At 37.9% G+C, this 17,657-nt stretch overlaps 1 protein-coding gene across 1 annotated transcript in view; it reads left to right on the top strand.

Annotated features, from left to right (window-relative positions):
• The window catches only part of LOC135214193 (uncharacterized), a 663,437-nt gene that overhangs the window by 527,603 nt on the left and 118,177 nt on the right, over window positions 1-17,657 (top strand). The window contains exon 4 of the mRNA XM_064248261.1: window positions 17,232-17,459. Within this exon, the coding sequence (XP_064104331.1) occupies window positions 17,232-17,459 (228 nt within the window). The remainder of the gene's footprint in view (window positions 1-17,231; window positions 17,460-17,657) is intronic.

The following is a 17,657-nucleotide window of genomic DNA, read 5'->3' as shown; positions in this document are numbered from 1 at the left end:
AAGAGGAAAAAAAAGAAATAATTGATTTTATTTTTTTTTCTAAAGAGAAGCAAGAATTAAACAACGGGGAAACAATTCTGCATAAAGCTTTAATCCAGTCAAACACTCACGCTTCTCCACTCACACACTCACTCGTGCAATAACAGAAAACGGTTATTAGGCTACTCATTCTGAGAAAACTCTAGAGAGGCTATCTGCTATAACATTATCCTTCCCTCTTACTTTTTCCGTTTTCTGAACTCTGCTCAAAACTTTGAAAGACTAAGACACCTCTTGTGTCTTTCTCAAAACTAACTTTTCTTTCTGGGACACAATTACCAAGGACACGGGCGGCGGCCATGGCACGGGGCGTTCTTTATAATTCTGAAGCAAATTTACATTCATTGCGTTTGCTCTACTCTTACCCACATTAATTCTATGATATATATTTCCCCTTTCCTCTAACACTGAAAAAGGACCTTCAAACTTATAAGGTAAAAATGGACTTTCTCTCGAGACTAGTACTAAAACTTTATCTCTTACACACAAACTTCTCTCTTTTGCTCTAAGATCTGGTTTTCTTTTAATTTCCCCTTGACTTTCTCTCGCGTTTTCTTTCGCTAAGTGCCAAGTGCTTCCATTCTCCTCCGCTATCTGCCAAACATCTCTTAGATTGTTTTTATAATACTCAAGATTAGTTATGCAATCATCTCTACCCTTACTTCTAGGCAAAGTTCCGAACATATTTATAAATACATTCTCAAAAGATTCGCCTACTGAAGGAATATTACACAACGGAACTCTGGGAATTACTTGAATCGGTTTCCCGGCAATTTGATATTCAGGACAGCTTAAAGCATACCTCTTCAAAAGTACGCCCTACTAATACACTTGAAAGTTTTATTTACTCCCAAATGTCCTTGCTCATCATGTGCTAACTTCAAAACTAGTTCACGAAGCTTCCTAGAAACTACTAATTGTTCTGTGACTTCCCCTTTACTACCTGACTTCGGTCGAACATAATGACACAAAACTTCGTCCTTTAAACAAAAAGTTTCCTTACACACATCATCGAGATCATCATCCAGCTCACATTCAAAAATTCGGGTTAGTGTCTCATCCTCTTTCTGCAACTTGACTAGCTCATCCTTATCCAAAATGTTAGAGCCTAATTCATCACCGTAACTAGGACTAGATACAGGTACATTTACAACGTTACTCTCGACAGCTACGCCTTCCCTTTGGCTATCACTGTCAACGATAGAGTTAGGTCTCTCAGCCACTCTCATGCCAAGATCAACCTCGCTACCTCTATCACACTCGTTCGAATCCACGAACTCACACTTGTTCGAATCCACAAACTTACACTCGTTCTAATCCACGAACTCACTCTCGTTTGAATCCACTAACTTACTGTTGTTCGAATCCACGAACTTACTTTCGTTCGAATCCACGACTGCAAGTTTTACTTCTGACACTACTTGACTTTCTAAATTCAACTTCAACAAAGGACAAAGAACGCAAGTGTTAGGAAATCCACCTAACATGACTTTCTCTTCCATATTGATTTCTGCCCTGTTCGGCACACACTCTTCCCTAATCAGTGAGACAGCAGCGCCCGTGTCTCGAAGCAAGACTACTTTTCTCGAATCTACTCTTCCAAGAGAGAAAACTACGCCTTCTGACAGAAATTCACCAAAAATTTTCCTAGTTTCTCTCATCACATCATTCCTACTTGACGAAAGGTTAACTAGAGACACTGGTTTCTTACCGTCCTTCCTTTCTACTGCACAATTTCTCGCTGAATGCCCTTTCCCATTACATCAGAAACAAGTTAATTCTGAGCCACTAGATGCCACTTTACTCTTACAAACCTTAGACGTGTGACCAGGTTTTCCGCATGTATAACAGGAATAGTCACTTCTACTCGCATTGCTATTACTAGGACTGAAACCTTTACTGCTTTGTACTCTACCAGACAAAGGATCGTTTCGTTTCTTACTAACACTCAAATTATGAGTTAGACTATATTTGTCAGCTAGCCTAGTTGCTCCTGCAAAAGATACTTCTCGCCTATCCTCTATATAAAGTTTAATCTCAGGGAATACGTTATCTTTGAAGTTTTCTAACAACACTAAGTTCTTCAAACTATCAAAATCCTCAACCTTAGCAGAAGTTAACCAATCAAAAAATAGCCTCTCTAACTTCTTACAGTATTCTACATACGTAGTATTTTCATCCTTTCTCAAATTTCTAAATTTCTTACGGTACGCCTCCGGTACTAACCTATACGCGCTAAGAACGGTTCTTTCACAATATCATAATTATCACATTCCTCATTAGACATGCAACTATACACAGTAAGTGCCCTACCACTCAAAACTGACTGCAAATATAAAGTCCACATTTCTTTAGGAGAACCTACTTGTTCCATTAACTTCTCAAAACACATGAAATATGTCGTAACATCTTCCTCATCAAACTTTGGTGCTAATTTCAACACTGCACTGATACCTAACCTACCAGCTCCGTTTTCGTTTTCGCCTGTCCGACTGTTACGAGTACTTTGTCTTAACTGCGCAATTTCCATCTCATGCATACGTTCTTTTCCTCTTTCTTCCTGCTCATGCATACGCACTTTCTCTCTTCCTGCTGCATTACCAACATTTCTACCTCTCGCTGCATTTTCCTCACTTCTCTCTCAGCTGCTCTTTCATCTCTCTCATACTTTTCCCTTTCTTTCCTTTCAACATACTCACGGAGATCATTCCCCTCTAGACCTAGTAGCTTACCTGTCTCAATAAACTCTTTCACCATCTCACTCATTCTGATTCTTTCTATATTCTCCCTGTTTCAAACTGTTAAAGTGTTGATAGCCTAAGCAAGGTCGCCACAATATTACGGTGTCGAAATATCCTGGCTAAGGTCAACACAATGTTACGGCCTCTGAGAGAGGTCCGCTTCAGGTTCGATATGAAATAATAAAAAAAAATATATATTTCAACACCAACAGTTGAAACTGGGGATAGGAATATAGAAAGAAACACTAACACAACAAAGGTTTATTTACAAGCTTACTAACAAAGGTAAATGCAGAATGGTATCTCCTATTTACATAAAAAGTTAGAATCTTACACTGCATGTACTGGGGGAACAGTGAGGCACTTCAAATACTTGCTAGTTAATTTGGCAATTCGAAGGGATGGCTTCTCAAAAGGAAAACGGTGATTGCAGACGTCCTCTTGACTCCGTATTGCAGAAACTAGTCTACTTGAAAGGCAGGAACTCTTCTCTGAAGTCTGCTTGACGTCGAGATAACAAGAGATAATTCGTCCACTCCTGAAGACGACTAGACCAGTAACCAACCAACTCCCGAACAACTCTTCTTCTGATCCTTCGTCGGCTCCTTCGTCTCTAGTCTCTCTCTGACGATCTCTGCTGCTGATCTCTCACTGATATTCTGACCAGTGGCTCTTACTGAGGATATCTCTCTGTGACTAACTGGTGTCTCTCTTTTACGATCTTTCTCTTACGATCTCTCTTTCTCCTGCTACGACCTTCGTATTTATACGGCACTCTGGGGGCGAAGCCTACGGCGAACTTCACAGACTCCAGGGTATTTCTTAGAAACTTCTTAGAATGAATCTAGACGAGTATTGCATCAGAAACTCGGGGGGGCGTTTCTCACTTCCCGACGAGTTCCACAACACTCCTGCCGATTCTAGAACCATCATGATAACAGGCACCTCCAACACAATGCGCTAACGCCTCCTTGCTGCCGAACTTCTCGAAAATGCGTTCTCCTTTCCTTTATCGTTCTTTGCTAGGAAGCAATTACCATCACAACTTTGGCGACTTATTGGACACTTATCACCAACATGTTGAATATAAGTCAACTACACACTGGTAGTCCTAACCAGTGCTTCGTGCAATTGTCCGGCATTTGCTAAGATTCGTTTTTTGATGAAGGGTCGTCGACTCGTTTTCAACTTATTTTGTGATGTGTGCCCGTTATGTTGCTGACGTATGTTTTAAGACATGTTTTACTGAACCTTGTGGTTACAGTGATTATCTTTCTATCATAGAGAATTAGCTTTCAGGAATAAATAATGTTGCGTCTTTAAAGTCAGTGTAGTTGATGCTGCAGTCGTTTATTATTATTTTTTTTTTCTTTCTTTTGCTCTATCACAGTCCTCCAATTCGACTGGGTGGTATTTATAGTGTGGGGTTCCGGGTTGCATCCTGCCTCCTTAGGAGTCCATCACTTTTCTCACTATGTGCGCCGTTTCTAGGATCACACTCTTCTGCATGAGTCCTGGAGCTACTTCAGCCTCTAGTTTTTCTAGATTCCTTTTCAGGGATCTTGGGATCGTGCCTAGTGCTCCTATGATTATGGGTACGATTTCCACTGGCATATCCCATATCTTTCTTATTTCTATTTTCAGATCTTGATACTTATCCATTTTTTCCCTCTCTTTCTCTTCAACTCTGGTGTCATATGGTATTGCGACATCAATGAGTGATACTTTCTTCTTGACTTTGTCAATCAACGTCACGTCTGGTCTATTTGCACGTATCACCCTATCTGTTCTGATACCATAGTCCCAGAGGATCTTTGCCTGATCGTTTTCTATCACTCCCTCAGGTTGGTGCTCGTACCACTTATTACTGCAAGGTAGCTGATGTTTCTTGTTATTATTATTATTATTATTATTATTATTATTATTATTATTATTATTATTATTATTATTATTATTATTATTATATTGAAAATAATGGCCATTATACAAAGTGCAGTACAAATTGGATCTTAAGCCTAATCAACAAAAGATACTAAATGACTTATTCTAGATTCCTCTTGCTCAGGGGTGTCTGCTCCTCTCTCTCTCTCTCTCTCTCTCTCTCTCTCTCTCTCTCTCTCTCTCCTCCTCTTCTTCTTCTTCTTCTTGCATCGTGGAGCAGCTGTTGTAGGACTGAAGTTCTTGCGCAACAGCAGTAAGATTAAGCCAGCTTTATGCTGCCACGGGTTCTTGGTTTTCAGCAGCCCGTAACTGGTGATAGTTGAAATATTCTTCTCTGCAACATGCCACTCGGCCCAATTTAACCACTGGGCCAGAATTGAACAAATTTAGTGGGAGATACAGTCTTACAGAAGCAAGTTCCAGTAAGTAGGAGAGCATGCGAAGGAAAGGATAAAATTTGAGTTAGAGAAAAAGTTTGAGAATCAAAGTTCCCTTGGGATATGATGAATGTTGGTAATATGGTGAATGGATAATATTTTGCTTATACGCTGGATGGCTGTATGCCATTTGGTATTGCTCACTTGAGAGTGGCTAAGGTGAGATGTTACTTTTCTCTGTACCGTTTTGGTGCTTGAGAAGAGGAACAAGGATAGATTATTAAGTGAGGCACCTGCTATTCGAATTGAACAGCAGGTGCTTGGTTTTGAAGGTTTGGATGGGGTGACGTTGTACGCATCTTAGCAGTGTCTCTCTGTCAACAGGTTTCCCTCTAAGAAGTTCGATGAAAACGATGAATCCTTCGAAGGTGAGCGTTATGGAGTTTTCACTCACTGCTTTGGGAACTGGGTTGGCAACTGTCTGAGCTGTCAGAAGGGGAAGGGGAAGGAAAAGGCTGCGAGGGATGGGTCTGGGAAGGAGGGCTGTCAAACCTTAGAGGTGGACGGGGCGGGTGGGGTTAGGATTGGAAGGAAGGGAAGAGGAAGGCTCTGTAGCATTGGCACTATTTCCCTGAGCATCGACTTGTCACTGGCTATCTTGTGTAGAGCTGCTTTGACTTCTTCCTGTAGCTTACCGTCGGTCATCTCATCTTCTTCCTTAGTTTTTGGAATTTGCTGTGAAGGTTTTGTGGGAGGTGGAAGTCGAGGAGTTGCTTTGATCTTCATAATTTTTTCCTTACTGAACTTGCACTTTTTATTCCATTCGTGATGCTAAAGAGAACAGTTTCCCCATTTGCTTTCAACTGTTAACTCTCTTCTGGAAAGCATCAAGGCATTGTATGGTAAGGTGCGGTTTGCTGCATATACCACACCTCTCTGTGGCTGTGCATCGAAGTGGCTCTGGAATAAAGGCTTCAGTGGGGAATGATCCCCATATTTCGAGGGAGACCTGTTTGGGTATTTCTCCTTTGAAGGTGGCAATGACCTTTCTTGTGGGGGTGCTAGATTTTCCAGTGCATCTTTTTGCATAGAATATTTTTAAGTTGTAGAATGGGGTCTACAGGCAGGGTGGATACCTGCAGATGACTTTTCTGATTTCCTCCACAGGGCCTAACAGTTGAAAAACAGTATTCCCTCGAAGGACCTTTCAGTATTTCTGCTCTTTGGGGTGATGATCATCTCACCAACTAAATTTGGTCTAACCAACAGCCTCAGGTTTGGATCCTGCTTTTCCAATTTTGCTATTTCAGCATAGGAGGCTTTTGAACAGTGGTCTATCCTTCAGTATTGGATTCATCCCCCAACACAGAAGGGGCAGGGCTTGGTACTTCTGTGTTCCCATTACTTGAATAGGTGTCATTAGAAGTTTGGTTTTCATAAGACACCTCTTTATAGTTTCTTCACTTGAAAAAGATCCAGTCGATGTAATCTCTTCTTCAGGAACGGTAGGCGGTTGGCTGGGTTTATGAGTTGATAAAGACTCGTAAAAGGCTCGATGACGACGAGTCGGCGAATTCATATTCACGACAATAATGGGCTGCACGACGGCTTGATGACGACGAGTAGGCGGATCCATGTTGATACTGCAACTGAAGCTCTTGTGTAGTAGTAGTGCTGGCACGGGCTCTTGCTTTTCAGCAGCCTGTAACTGTAAATTCAACAACTGTACCTGTGAATACAACCATTCGGGTCAATTTAACCACAGGGCCGGGAATGAAAATGCATTAGTAGGAGAGAAAGTGTAATTGCAGTAAGTCCCAGCAAGTAGGAGGACATGGGGAGGAAAGGATAAAATTAGAGTCAGAGAAATAGGATGATAAAAAAAAGAAGACACAGGAATCCTTGCTGTCTTCTATGGACCGCTTGTTAAGATCGCAGTAGAAGGACAGCAAGGGGGCAGGAAGGGGAAAGGATGCAAATGATGATAATGAGTAGTTAAGATACAGCCATCAGGACTAGCTAATGTAGTAGTCCTTAAGTGAGATTGTGAAAGGAACTTTATGAATATGTGGGAGAGTTGATTTAGGCAGTTTAATGACCTGGATGGAGGGTAGGAACAGAGAAAAACTGAAAGTGTTTCAGTGTTTTCCATTATGTGTATTACCATTTTGGTGCTGGTTAAAGGGGCCTCTGTGAAATTCTGCGTGAGGAGAAGTCTCTCCAGGCAGTGTAACAGATAATGCTCTAGTGGTTGAGCTACTACCTGTTCGCAGTACTTGCAAGCTCTATTTTCTGGATCAATCACTTGCCAGGAGCACAGGTATCCAAGTCGTAGACACTGAGGATGACAGCTAATCTCCTGGAGGTATTTCAGGAAAGGGAGAAACTTCATAATTTAGTACATTCTAGATACCATTTGGCAGACTTTGATCCTTGGAAAAAAGCACGACGGATTTCACTGTATGCTTCGTTTTTGCAAGTTGATCAGCTTCCTCTTTGCCCTGGATTCCTATGTGACTTGGGATCCAATTTAGTGATTTGCCTTCCATTGCTGTGGTGAGCGAAGGTAGCAGACATGATACTGGTGAGTATATGTCCATTTTCAGTGTGTGCTTGATTCTTAATCGCAAGATTGCGCACTTTGAATCTGTGTGAATTTTATCTCCTTCCTGATTTAAGGAATCTTCAAGTGCTTTTTGGAAGACAATTAATTCAGATTTGCACAGGACACATAATTAGATAGTCTCCAACCATTTTTAAGGGAAGTGGAGACTACTGCTGCAGGTGCTGCTGGTACATTTCTGTCAACCGAACCTTCTGTATAGTAGATATTGAGTGCATTTGTGTTATTTATGGCTATTTGAGTAGCTTGTCTGGGTTGATTAGGTGTGCAGAGTGCCTTATTCATTGGGAGCAGAGTGAAGTTGAAGTTGATGGGGAGTGAGACCCAAGAGGGTGGGTCATTTTAGTTGTTATTTGAGGTTTCTTTCTTGGTTGCTGCAGCTTCCTTTTGCATATATGTTCTTCTCAGGATCTTGAGATTTCCCATATGGTTTTTGTGAGGGTTTCTTTCTTCATGGAATTTGAGAATTCTTGCCATTTTGTTTTTAAGGGGACGGTCTCTACTAATTTTCAGGGTTTTGAAATTGATCAGAGTATTTCTTTGATCAATCCTGGACTGAAGAGAGAGAAGGTTTGTTTCTACTCTGAGTAGACAGTCTGGTCCACATAGGGGCACCAGCAATGGTCCTCATTGCAGTTTTGAACTACCTCAAGTGAGCGGATTTGTGGAGGCGTCATTTTTGTGAATGCTGGTGCTACATAGTCAATGATGCCCGAGTTGTTTGAATGTAAAAGCATTCTGGGGAGATGACTTATTGCACCTTGTCGAAGTAGTTCTTGCGGGAGTCCTACCGTATATATAGTCTGTTGCACAGCATGGGATCCTTAGCCACGAATTCTGATTGGCTAACTGGCTCGGCTGCTGATCGCCGGTTGGCGGATGCCTCAAGATCAGAGGTGGGTCCTGTACGGACGCTGCAGAAGTCGCTCAGACCGTCGTAATGGAAGGACGCCTCTTCGTGCAGGATTCGTGTTTGTTGGAGGAGGCGGTTGCATGACGTCACTACTTGCCGAACTGTCATTGGCCAGTTGCTGTTGCATGACGTTATGCCTGGTGTACTCTGGTGTTTCTTGATCTGGGGTGTCTTGTTCGGTGGTCGTATCTGGTGTGGTATTATTTAGTAAATAGCATCTCGTCTTGGTATAGGCTTCTCCGTATGCTAGTAGGGAGTAGGAAGGTTGCTTGAGTAGTATTCAAAGAAGGCTTCTTATCAAGAATGAGGATGGCTTCCAGCAAGCGTTGTCTTCTTGGGTTTGGGGATAAAGAAACTTCTATACAAAATTAACGCGGCTGAAATAGCCATTATTTTCAATAAAATCGGTATTATTGAAGGTCTTCTTACAGCATATTATTATTATTCAGTAGATGAAACCTAATCATATGGAGCAAGCCCATATGTTCATTAGAAAGAAGTAAGAGGAAGTAAAATGAAATACAGAAAGAAGAGATCCCACCTACTAAAAACATTCATAAATTAACAAATAGATGAAAATGTATTGATATGCAAGGAAAATAGTATCAAGGTGGCAATGCGTTGCTTATTATGATGATGATTATTGTTATTACTTCCCTTATTGCTGATTTTTTAGGTCGGATTGTCACACATCATGCGTACTAATATAGATAAAAACGAGGCTTCGATTTTTTCCCTGCGATGTTGTAATTATTACCGTTAATCAGCTTGACGTAAGGATAAAAACCTGGTCAGATATTAATAATTAGGAAAAAAAACATTTTTGTCAAGCTTGCTGTATTGCGAAATTAAATAATATTTAGGATACATTTTACGAAAAATGCTTCGTGTATTAAAAGCTGTTTTTTTTTTTTTTTATACTATGAAGACGACGCTCCTTGTTCCTGAGAATGTTGTCGTATGCCAAAGGTTGTCCATGTTAAAGTATTTTTTAATGCAAAAAGAAGGTGTTGGGATGTGCAGTTTTTTTTTCTTTTTTACCAAAGCTGATTTTTTACTATGAAGGAGGGCGTTATTGTAATGGCCAGGCTCTTCGTAGAGAGTACGAAGACCTTGTATTTTTTCCTTGTGTGTGAGACAGGGATGGCTTATGTTGTGAAAGGTGTTTCTTTTATGACAGATGTCTTTCAGTGTTTCAGTGGTTCTGTTATGGAGCAGATTGTTTCTGATATTATATACATTAAGTGTATGTGTATATATGCAATTGTGATAGCCACAATGTCCTCTTAACTTCTCGAATTCTTCGCGATTTTTTGGATAGGCTTGTCACTACAAAGCCTTAAAATCCAAGTGCAAGAAATAGGAAGAAACTATGATGTCCGGTGGCGGGAAACGAGCATTACTATAATCACGACAAGGTTACGTTGCCGACCTGACCACGAGAAGGATAAAAGTCTGTTGCCACTCGTCCATACCTATACCTGTCGATTTCAGATATATTTATTAAAGTTGAAATAGACCCGTCTTCACCATTGTAGCCAAGTAGGCAATCGTTTTTATTCTTTTAAGGCTAAAATATATATGAAGAATCAATTGCCATTTTTACCCGATGTATTTATACATACACAGATAAATACAGGCGTACATACATCTTAACCCATCTCTGACCTAATCCAACCTATTGAGTGGGTAGTTTTCTGAACAAATCTGTTGTTCTTCTGTTGACGTAAGTTGTGATATAGGTACCTGGTTGTTAGTCGGATATAATAGGTTGCACATTCATTTAAGTGTTTGTATATATTATTATTGATATTATTATTTTTCAAAACATACGCTGGTCAAGCGATACAAATTCAGTAGCAAACAAAAAATAAAAACAAAATGAACGCACCACAAAATACGTATAATCTTTGGGTCTACTATATGAAGAGACACTTCAATGTGCACAAGCAGACTGAGACATCAGAACAAGAAGAAAACCTTTTTTCGAAGATGATGATGATGATGATGTTTTTCCACTCATCACTCAGCCTCCTTTTCATCTCCCAGAGACATCTCGATGGAGAGAAAAATACTCGGGGAAAGACTGATGATGTTTGGAGCCATCGGGATTCCATTAGAGCCGAATGCGAGAAAATAAATAGCATATGTTTCGTCTTTTACAAACCCTCGTGTTTTAGGTCTGACTGCAATTTGAAAATCGTTTCTCTCTCTCTCTCTCTCTCTCTCTCTCTCTCTCTCTCTCTCTCTCTCTCTGCATGGTCTGTCTTTTGTGGGGCTAATGGTTGATGTTAGTAATGATTACGTTAATTTTATCTCATGTTTTTTGTAAAAGGTTTTATAAAAATTAATATTATATATATATTATATATAGATTAATATATATATATATATATATATATATATATATATATATATATTCTTGGCATTGATATCCGCAGTTTCGCTGTTGCATTGACCACCACCAGATACATCCTTATTTACATTTCCGGCCTCATTGTGACTGTTTCTCCCAACAAAATCTTAACGACCCGTCACAAGTTTCAGTCACGGTTAGAGTAAGTACCAGTGACTTTTGGTAGTCACTGGTGGTCACCCTTTCAAATAGTGAACAAAACTACTTTTCTTGTTTTCCAAAGCTTTGATCTGTTTCCACAGTTTGAGGGCTTAAATGACCTACTTGTAAATTTTGTTTAAAGAAGGAACCTTTGTTTATATTCTTCCACATTTTAAAGCTATATTTATTTGTGTAGTTGCTATTCTGCCTCATTTATACACGTTTCATTGCTTTAGAGGAAGTTAATCACCTATTGCTTTGTATATTTACATTATTATTAAACTTCAATCCACCCAATGAATATAATGAATATTCGTCGTTTTGTTTATGTTGACGTCTTAGTGAGGTCGCTCCAGGAATAATCTGTGCCAGAGTGTTCCCATGCAATCTGCATTTTAAGAGCGAATTCCCCCTGGGGCATCACCCATTGGGTATCGGAAAGAATGCGAAGAGTTCCAGGGAAATCTTGTCTCGGTTGCTTATTGGATCTCGTACGAAATTAGGATGCAGAGGGTCCAAGATGGAGGAGAAAGATGGCGGTTGGTGAGGCTGCCTTGTTACGTCACGCCATAAAATAGTGGACGAACGTCTAGTGATGACTATCGAGGTTTTAGAACCATGAAGATAATTTTGGTCATAAATCTAGGGAAATTACTGACGTTTCTTCAGTACTCTTCTCTCTCTTCTTCTTCTTCTTCTTCTGCTTCTTCTTCACTTTGCTTCGTATCATCTTCCCTACTCCATTTCTCCAACGCACCTTTACTCTTATATATCTTCTCTTCTCCCACTTAGGTTTCGCGTCTCCCTCTCCCCCCCATGCCCCCTCCTCGTATCTCTCTCCCAGGCCCCCAAATTCCTTCGCACAACTCCAAATTCCCAGGGAAAAAAAAAGAGAGAAAAAACCCATCGGTGATCAATAACGGGCCGGGGAAAAAATACGAGACTCTTAGATATGGTCGTTTGGAACTTTATTTTACCTAACTGGAGACAAAAAAACGACTTCATTTGACTAGGAGGAGGAGGAGGAGGACCTTGGTGTTAGAGATGGAAGATGAGGACCTTCGGATTTATCATCTTTGAGTATGCTGGAGAATCCCCCTAAAGTGATTTATAATCTTTTGCTGTCTTTAAAATTGCCTGTCGGTATGTATGTTTGTATGATTTTTATCAGTACGCATGATTTCATACAAACATCGTCACGTCTCTTTAAGATGAGCGAGGGACTTTTTCCCGTCTCCTCTGTTGGTGTCTACAGGTATAGGAAGGCCGAAGGTGTCCTGGGTCAAGTGATCCAAATAGAGGTCCTTCAGAAGCCCTCGGAAACAAAAGTTGGAGAGATTATTTGGAGAGGAGTTTTTTCCTAGACACGTACTTCCCTTGCTACTTTTGGGGCTTTGCTAACAAGGTTATGCCTCAAGGGGTGGTTATGAAATTACTCTCTCTCTCTCTCTCTCTCTCTCTCTCTCTCTCTCTCTCTCTCTCTCTCTCTCTCTCTCTCTCTTTCTTTTCCGCACTCGCATCACGTTGAAGTCATTCATTAGCAATAATCTTCTACCGAATGTTTCTTTTTTTTAGTTAAAATGCACACACTTACACAACGTATGTATGTATGTGTGTGTACATAAAATAATGCTTTTCCTTAGCTGGAGATGGCTTAGGTGATAAAACCACATTAGTGGCACTCTCATAGTTTTTACTGCTAACTCGTTGATGGACCCCCAGTTAAGATAATATCCCTTAATGTTATACCTGTACATAAGGCTCAATGGTAGGCGTATTAGACCCCTCCAGCCCTCATTGTGGCTTTTTTTTTTTTTTTTTTTTTTTTTTTTTTTTTTTTTTTTTTTTTTTTTTTTTTTTTTTTTTTTTTTTTTTTTTTTTTTTTTTTTAATTCACTTTTGCCCTTCCTTGTAATGAAGACCTTTCTTTCATGTACCTCTCTCACTTCATCTCATCGGTATTTTGTATGTCCCACTCTTCTCCCTTGTCACACTTGAATGATAAACACTTTTCGCGTGTCTGTCTTCCTCTATTCTTTCCGCATAACCTAATCATCTCGAAACGTTCTGATCCATCCTTTGACTTACACTAACCCTTTTACCACTGATACTGCGTATCTCTGCATTTCACGCCCTTTCATTTCAGTTTTATGCCGCATACAATATTCACACAACCCACCTGGACAACTTCGCAACATTTTTTCTATCATATTTTGCACTCGACTCCTTCCAGGAGAGTTAACTCAACAGTCCCCTCATGCTTCACTTCTTTGGCTCCGAAGATGCAAAATGTGATTTAGGAGCGATTTCCTCCCACCAAGGAGTCCACAACCCTTCACTTGGTACTCCTCTGCCCTTGGTACGATGTAACTGAATTCCAGACATTTGGCACCACCGTTGGAACTCGAGTCGTACCTCTTATCACCCGTGCTATATCTAAGTCTTACGGACATAAAATAGCTTTTCATTATCCCCTGGAGTTAGGTTCATACGCCATTTGATGGATTAGCACAACCTCCTCCAAGGGGGTCATGACCCTCAAATTGCTAAAAGCTAGTTGATGATAATGATTGTACTTTGGTAGTCCGTGTCTTCTATCATGCTTCAAAAGATATAAAGATTCCATATGGCGCCACCTCTGTCCTCTTGTTTATGCGGTAGTCAGTACTAATTGTCAGGCTTATTGTGAACAGGCTGATTTGATCATTTAAAAAATTGATAGGTGTACCTATATCCTTAACTTCTGATTATTATGGTGGACGTTAAGTTAAATTACAAGTAGCAATATCGTCGTATTACAAGGAGGATGACTTATACAATCTAATTACGAAACGAAATAACATCGCATTATAGGAAAGATTACTTAGTACATTCGAATAACTAGTATAAATATCATAGTACATAAAAAATATTAAGTATTCGTTTTTGCAATTTTCGATTTCCTGTTGCTCACTCAGACATGTATAGTCCATTGTCGTATCTGAAACGTTATTGGAAACATCGCCATTTTCTATAAAATGTTAACCTGTTCTGCCAAAACTTTTGGGACGACTTAGGAGTTTTTGTGAGTTTCGGCTCTGTAAGCGGTTCTGAGAAGGATTGCCGAAGGCCTGTCGGGTGCGGTCTCTTCCTCGATATCTCTTTTGTATATGTGATACACAGCGGGTGGACAGATTGATACTTGAGTATACTGTGGTGGTAGGTCGTGCTTTGTATATGTGTGTATATATATATATATATATATATATATATATATATATATATATATATATATATATATATATATATATACATATATATATATATATATATATATATATATATATATATATATATATAATGTGTGTCTGTGTATCAAGCATTATTCTGCTTCATCACAGCTTCATCTCTGGATTCATGATAGTAGTTTCATAATAACTCAAAATTCATGGTAAAAAATTTTCTAGCTCTTACACACACACACACACACACACACGCACACACACACATATATATATATATATATATATATATATATATATATATATATATATATACTATATAATACGTATATAATGTATACTTGTATGCGTGTGAGAGCACTTGCGTGTTGTGAATTACTGACTACAGGCATGCACACATTCCGCGTACTCGAAATGAAGTTCCGCTCCACCTCAACCTGTTGAAGTGAAGAAGTCGATATGCCTCCAACAGGTTGGTTGAATCGACATCTGGTGTGTGTGTGTGAAATGGTCTCTGAAAATGTTTTACTCTTTCGTTCATTAATTTGTCGTTTATCTTTTTGCTATTTTTATTTTCTCGTTAGTTTGATGATACAGGATGCATTGCTTACATGTCTTTCCAAATATATTTGTAATTAGGAGGTTCTATGTATCATTAAGCTCCATTCTACTAACATTTAGTATGCTCGTGTTTTCTGTAACTATAATGAAGTACACAGAAATTTTTAAGTGTCAATAAACGGTTATAGATGAAATTTGTAAGTCTGTTACTTACTCAGACTCATTCACGTATATGTATGTACGCGATATTATTCTTTTTTTTTTTTTTTTTTTTTTTTTTTTTTTTTTTTTTTTTTTTTTTTTTTGCTATAAAAGCTTCTGCATATTGTGGATAATTTTACATTTTCTTGGATGCACGTTCAGCCCTGGCGAAATTGCCATAAAGCTGTCGACTCTAGAATATTAAAAGGGAGAAAACCCACGTAAGCTCTTGTCCTTCTTGAGAAATATAACCGGAGAGAAAACATTATTTGGAGATGTGAAACATCAACAAGAAAATAATCTTGACAGAAAATACCATCGACTTTATTAGAAATTATTTTATAGAATATATACATTATGTATGTGTGTGTAAAAAAAAAAAAGAATATATATATGTATATATAAAGTATATATATATATATATATCATTATATATATATATATATATATATATATAAAATTTATATATACATACACTATAAAGTTGCCAACGTTTCTGGACCACAAGTCTCATTTACAATGCTAAAAAGACAAACAAATTCACAATGATTGAAATGGCTCGGACAAGAAGGAAAAAAAATGCAATTGTCATAAAATGATTAAACCTGATAAAGAAGCATCGCTGAAGGTGAGAATAGATTCTCATGTTGGTGAAAGCTATAGAACAGGGGTTAAAATACCGAACCCTGAATTCTCTATTATATGTGGCCATGTGCTGAAATGTAAACATAAAATAAGATATGATGGCTTTTAAAGTATTGGATAGAGCCTCGAATGACTAGCTTCTAACTGTTCTGGAACCATTATTTATTTTTAAACAGATTGTTCCGCAGTTAAACTCCCAGTCCTCTAGCTGCCACGCCCCTAGTACACCTGTCGTGAGTGTTCGTGGAACCCCAAGTTGCCCTAAGTAGCTGTGCCTTCTATTCTGTATTTCAATGCTTGTTTATCAGTTTTAGTCATTTCATGACAACTGTTACTTTCAATTTTCGTTCTTGTCTGACTCATTTTAATGACTAAATTTCTTGTGCTCCAGAAACGTCGGAAACTTTAATAAAAGTCATTATAGCAGCATCGAGGTCTAGAGTACTCTAAACCTTGATCAACATGTCTGTCCCTTCACACTTCAGAGTATATATATATATATATATATATATATATAAAAATATATAAATATATATATATGAATATATATATATGGAAGATTATATATGTATATATATATATATATTGGATCTATATATATAATATATATATATATATATGATATATATAATAATATGTAATATATAATATATATATATATATAATATATATAATATAATATTAATATAATATATATATATATATATAATATATATATATATATATATATATGTTATATATATACATACAATATATATATATATATATTTATAATATATATACTATACTATATATATTATACATGTATATTTATATATATATTATATATAAATATATATATTATATATATAATATATAATATATATAATATATAATATAATATATTATATATATTATATAATATATATATTATATATATATACACATATGATGAGTTACGTCTATATATTGAGAGACCTCTCCTATAATTGTAAATATTTAAAAGCTAATATTATAGCTCACTGAAGTTTTTATTTATAAAAAATAGCTCGTCGGTAGCTGAGCACTTAATTCCAAGGAATAATATTGAAAATGTAAATCTATTTATATAGATAATATGAATTATTTTGATAGTTTACGTAGGTGGTACTTCTGATGAAAAAGTTAATTACCAAAGTAACTTTTTTTCCCTAATGTACAACATAAATATTTCTGCCATTTTGAGAAAATATATTAGATATTTATTTATTTATTTATTTATTTAGATTTATTTATTATTTATTTATTTATTTATTTATTTATTTATTTATTTATTTATTTATTTATTTATTTAGATATTTAGATATTTATTTATTTATTTATTTTGCAAAACCATGGATGAAATATTATCTCTGCATTATCTTCTGAAACCTTTTTGTTCCCTTGTTCTTCCAGCCGTCCCCGTGCAAGAAGAAGAGTTTGTTACCCGCGTGTTTACGTGGGCGCGTTCCCTCCGACGAAAATGTTTATAGCAAGAGCCAGTCAGCCCACACCTCCCCCGCCCACAGAAAGGGACAGGACGCCATAGACTACGAGGACGACACCTACTTCAGGAGACGACCCAAGACGATCTGTTACACCGACCCGAGGAGATTGGCCTCTCTCGATGACTCCCTCGCCAAGGTCAGTGGTGTTGCCTCCGAGATGGAAGGTTCCTTTAGATGTAGATTGCGATGTTAAGGTATTATGTCCTGTGCTAGACTTTGTATCAGTCTGTACTGTCTTTCCTTTTACTGTATCTCCGTTCATACTCTTTTTCTTCCGTCTTACTTTCCAAACTCTCTATTCAATTGATTCGTAGTGCAGCTGCGACGTCCTGTA

Source organism: Macrobrachium nipponense, chromosome 45, assembly GCF_015104395.2.
Source record: "Macrobrachium nipponense isolate FS-2020 chromosome 45, ASM1510439v2, whole genome shotgun sequence".
Lineage (NCBI taxonomy): Eukaryota > Metazoa > Arthropoda > Malacostraca > Decapoda > Palaemonidae > Macrobrachium > Macrobrachium nipponense.
The sequence above is the reverse complement of the archived record's forward strand: the minus strand, read 5'-3'. Positions and strand labels throughout refer to the sequence as shown.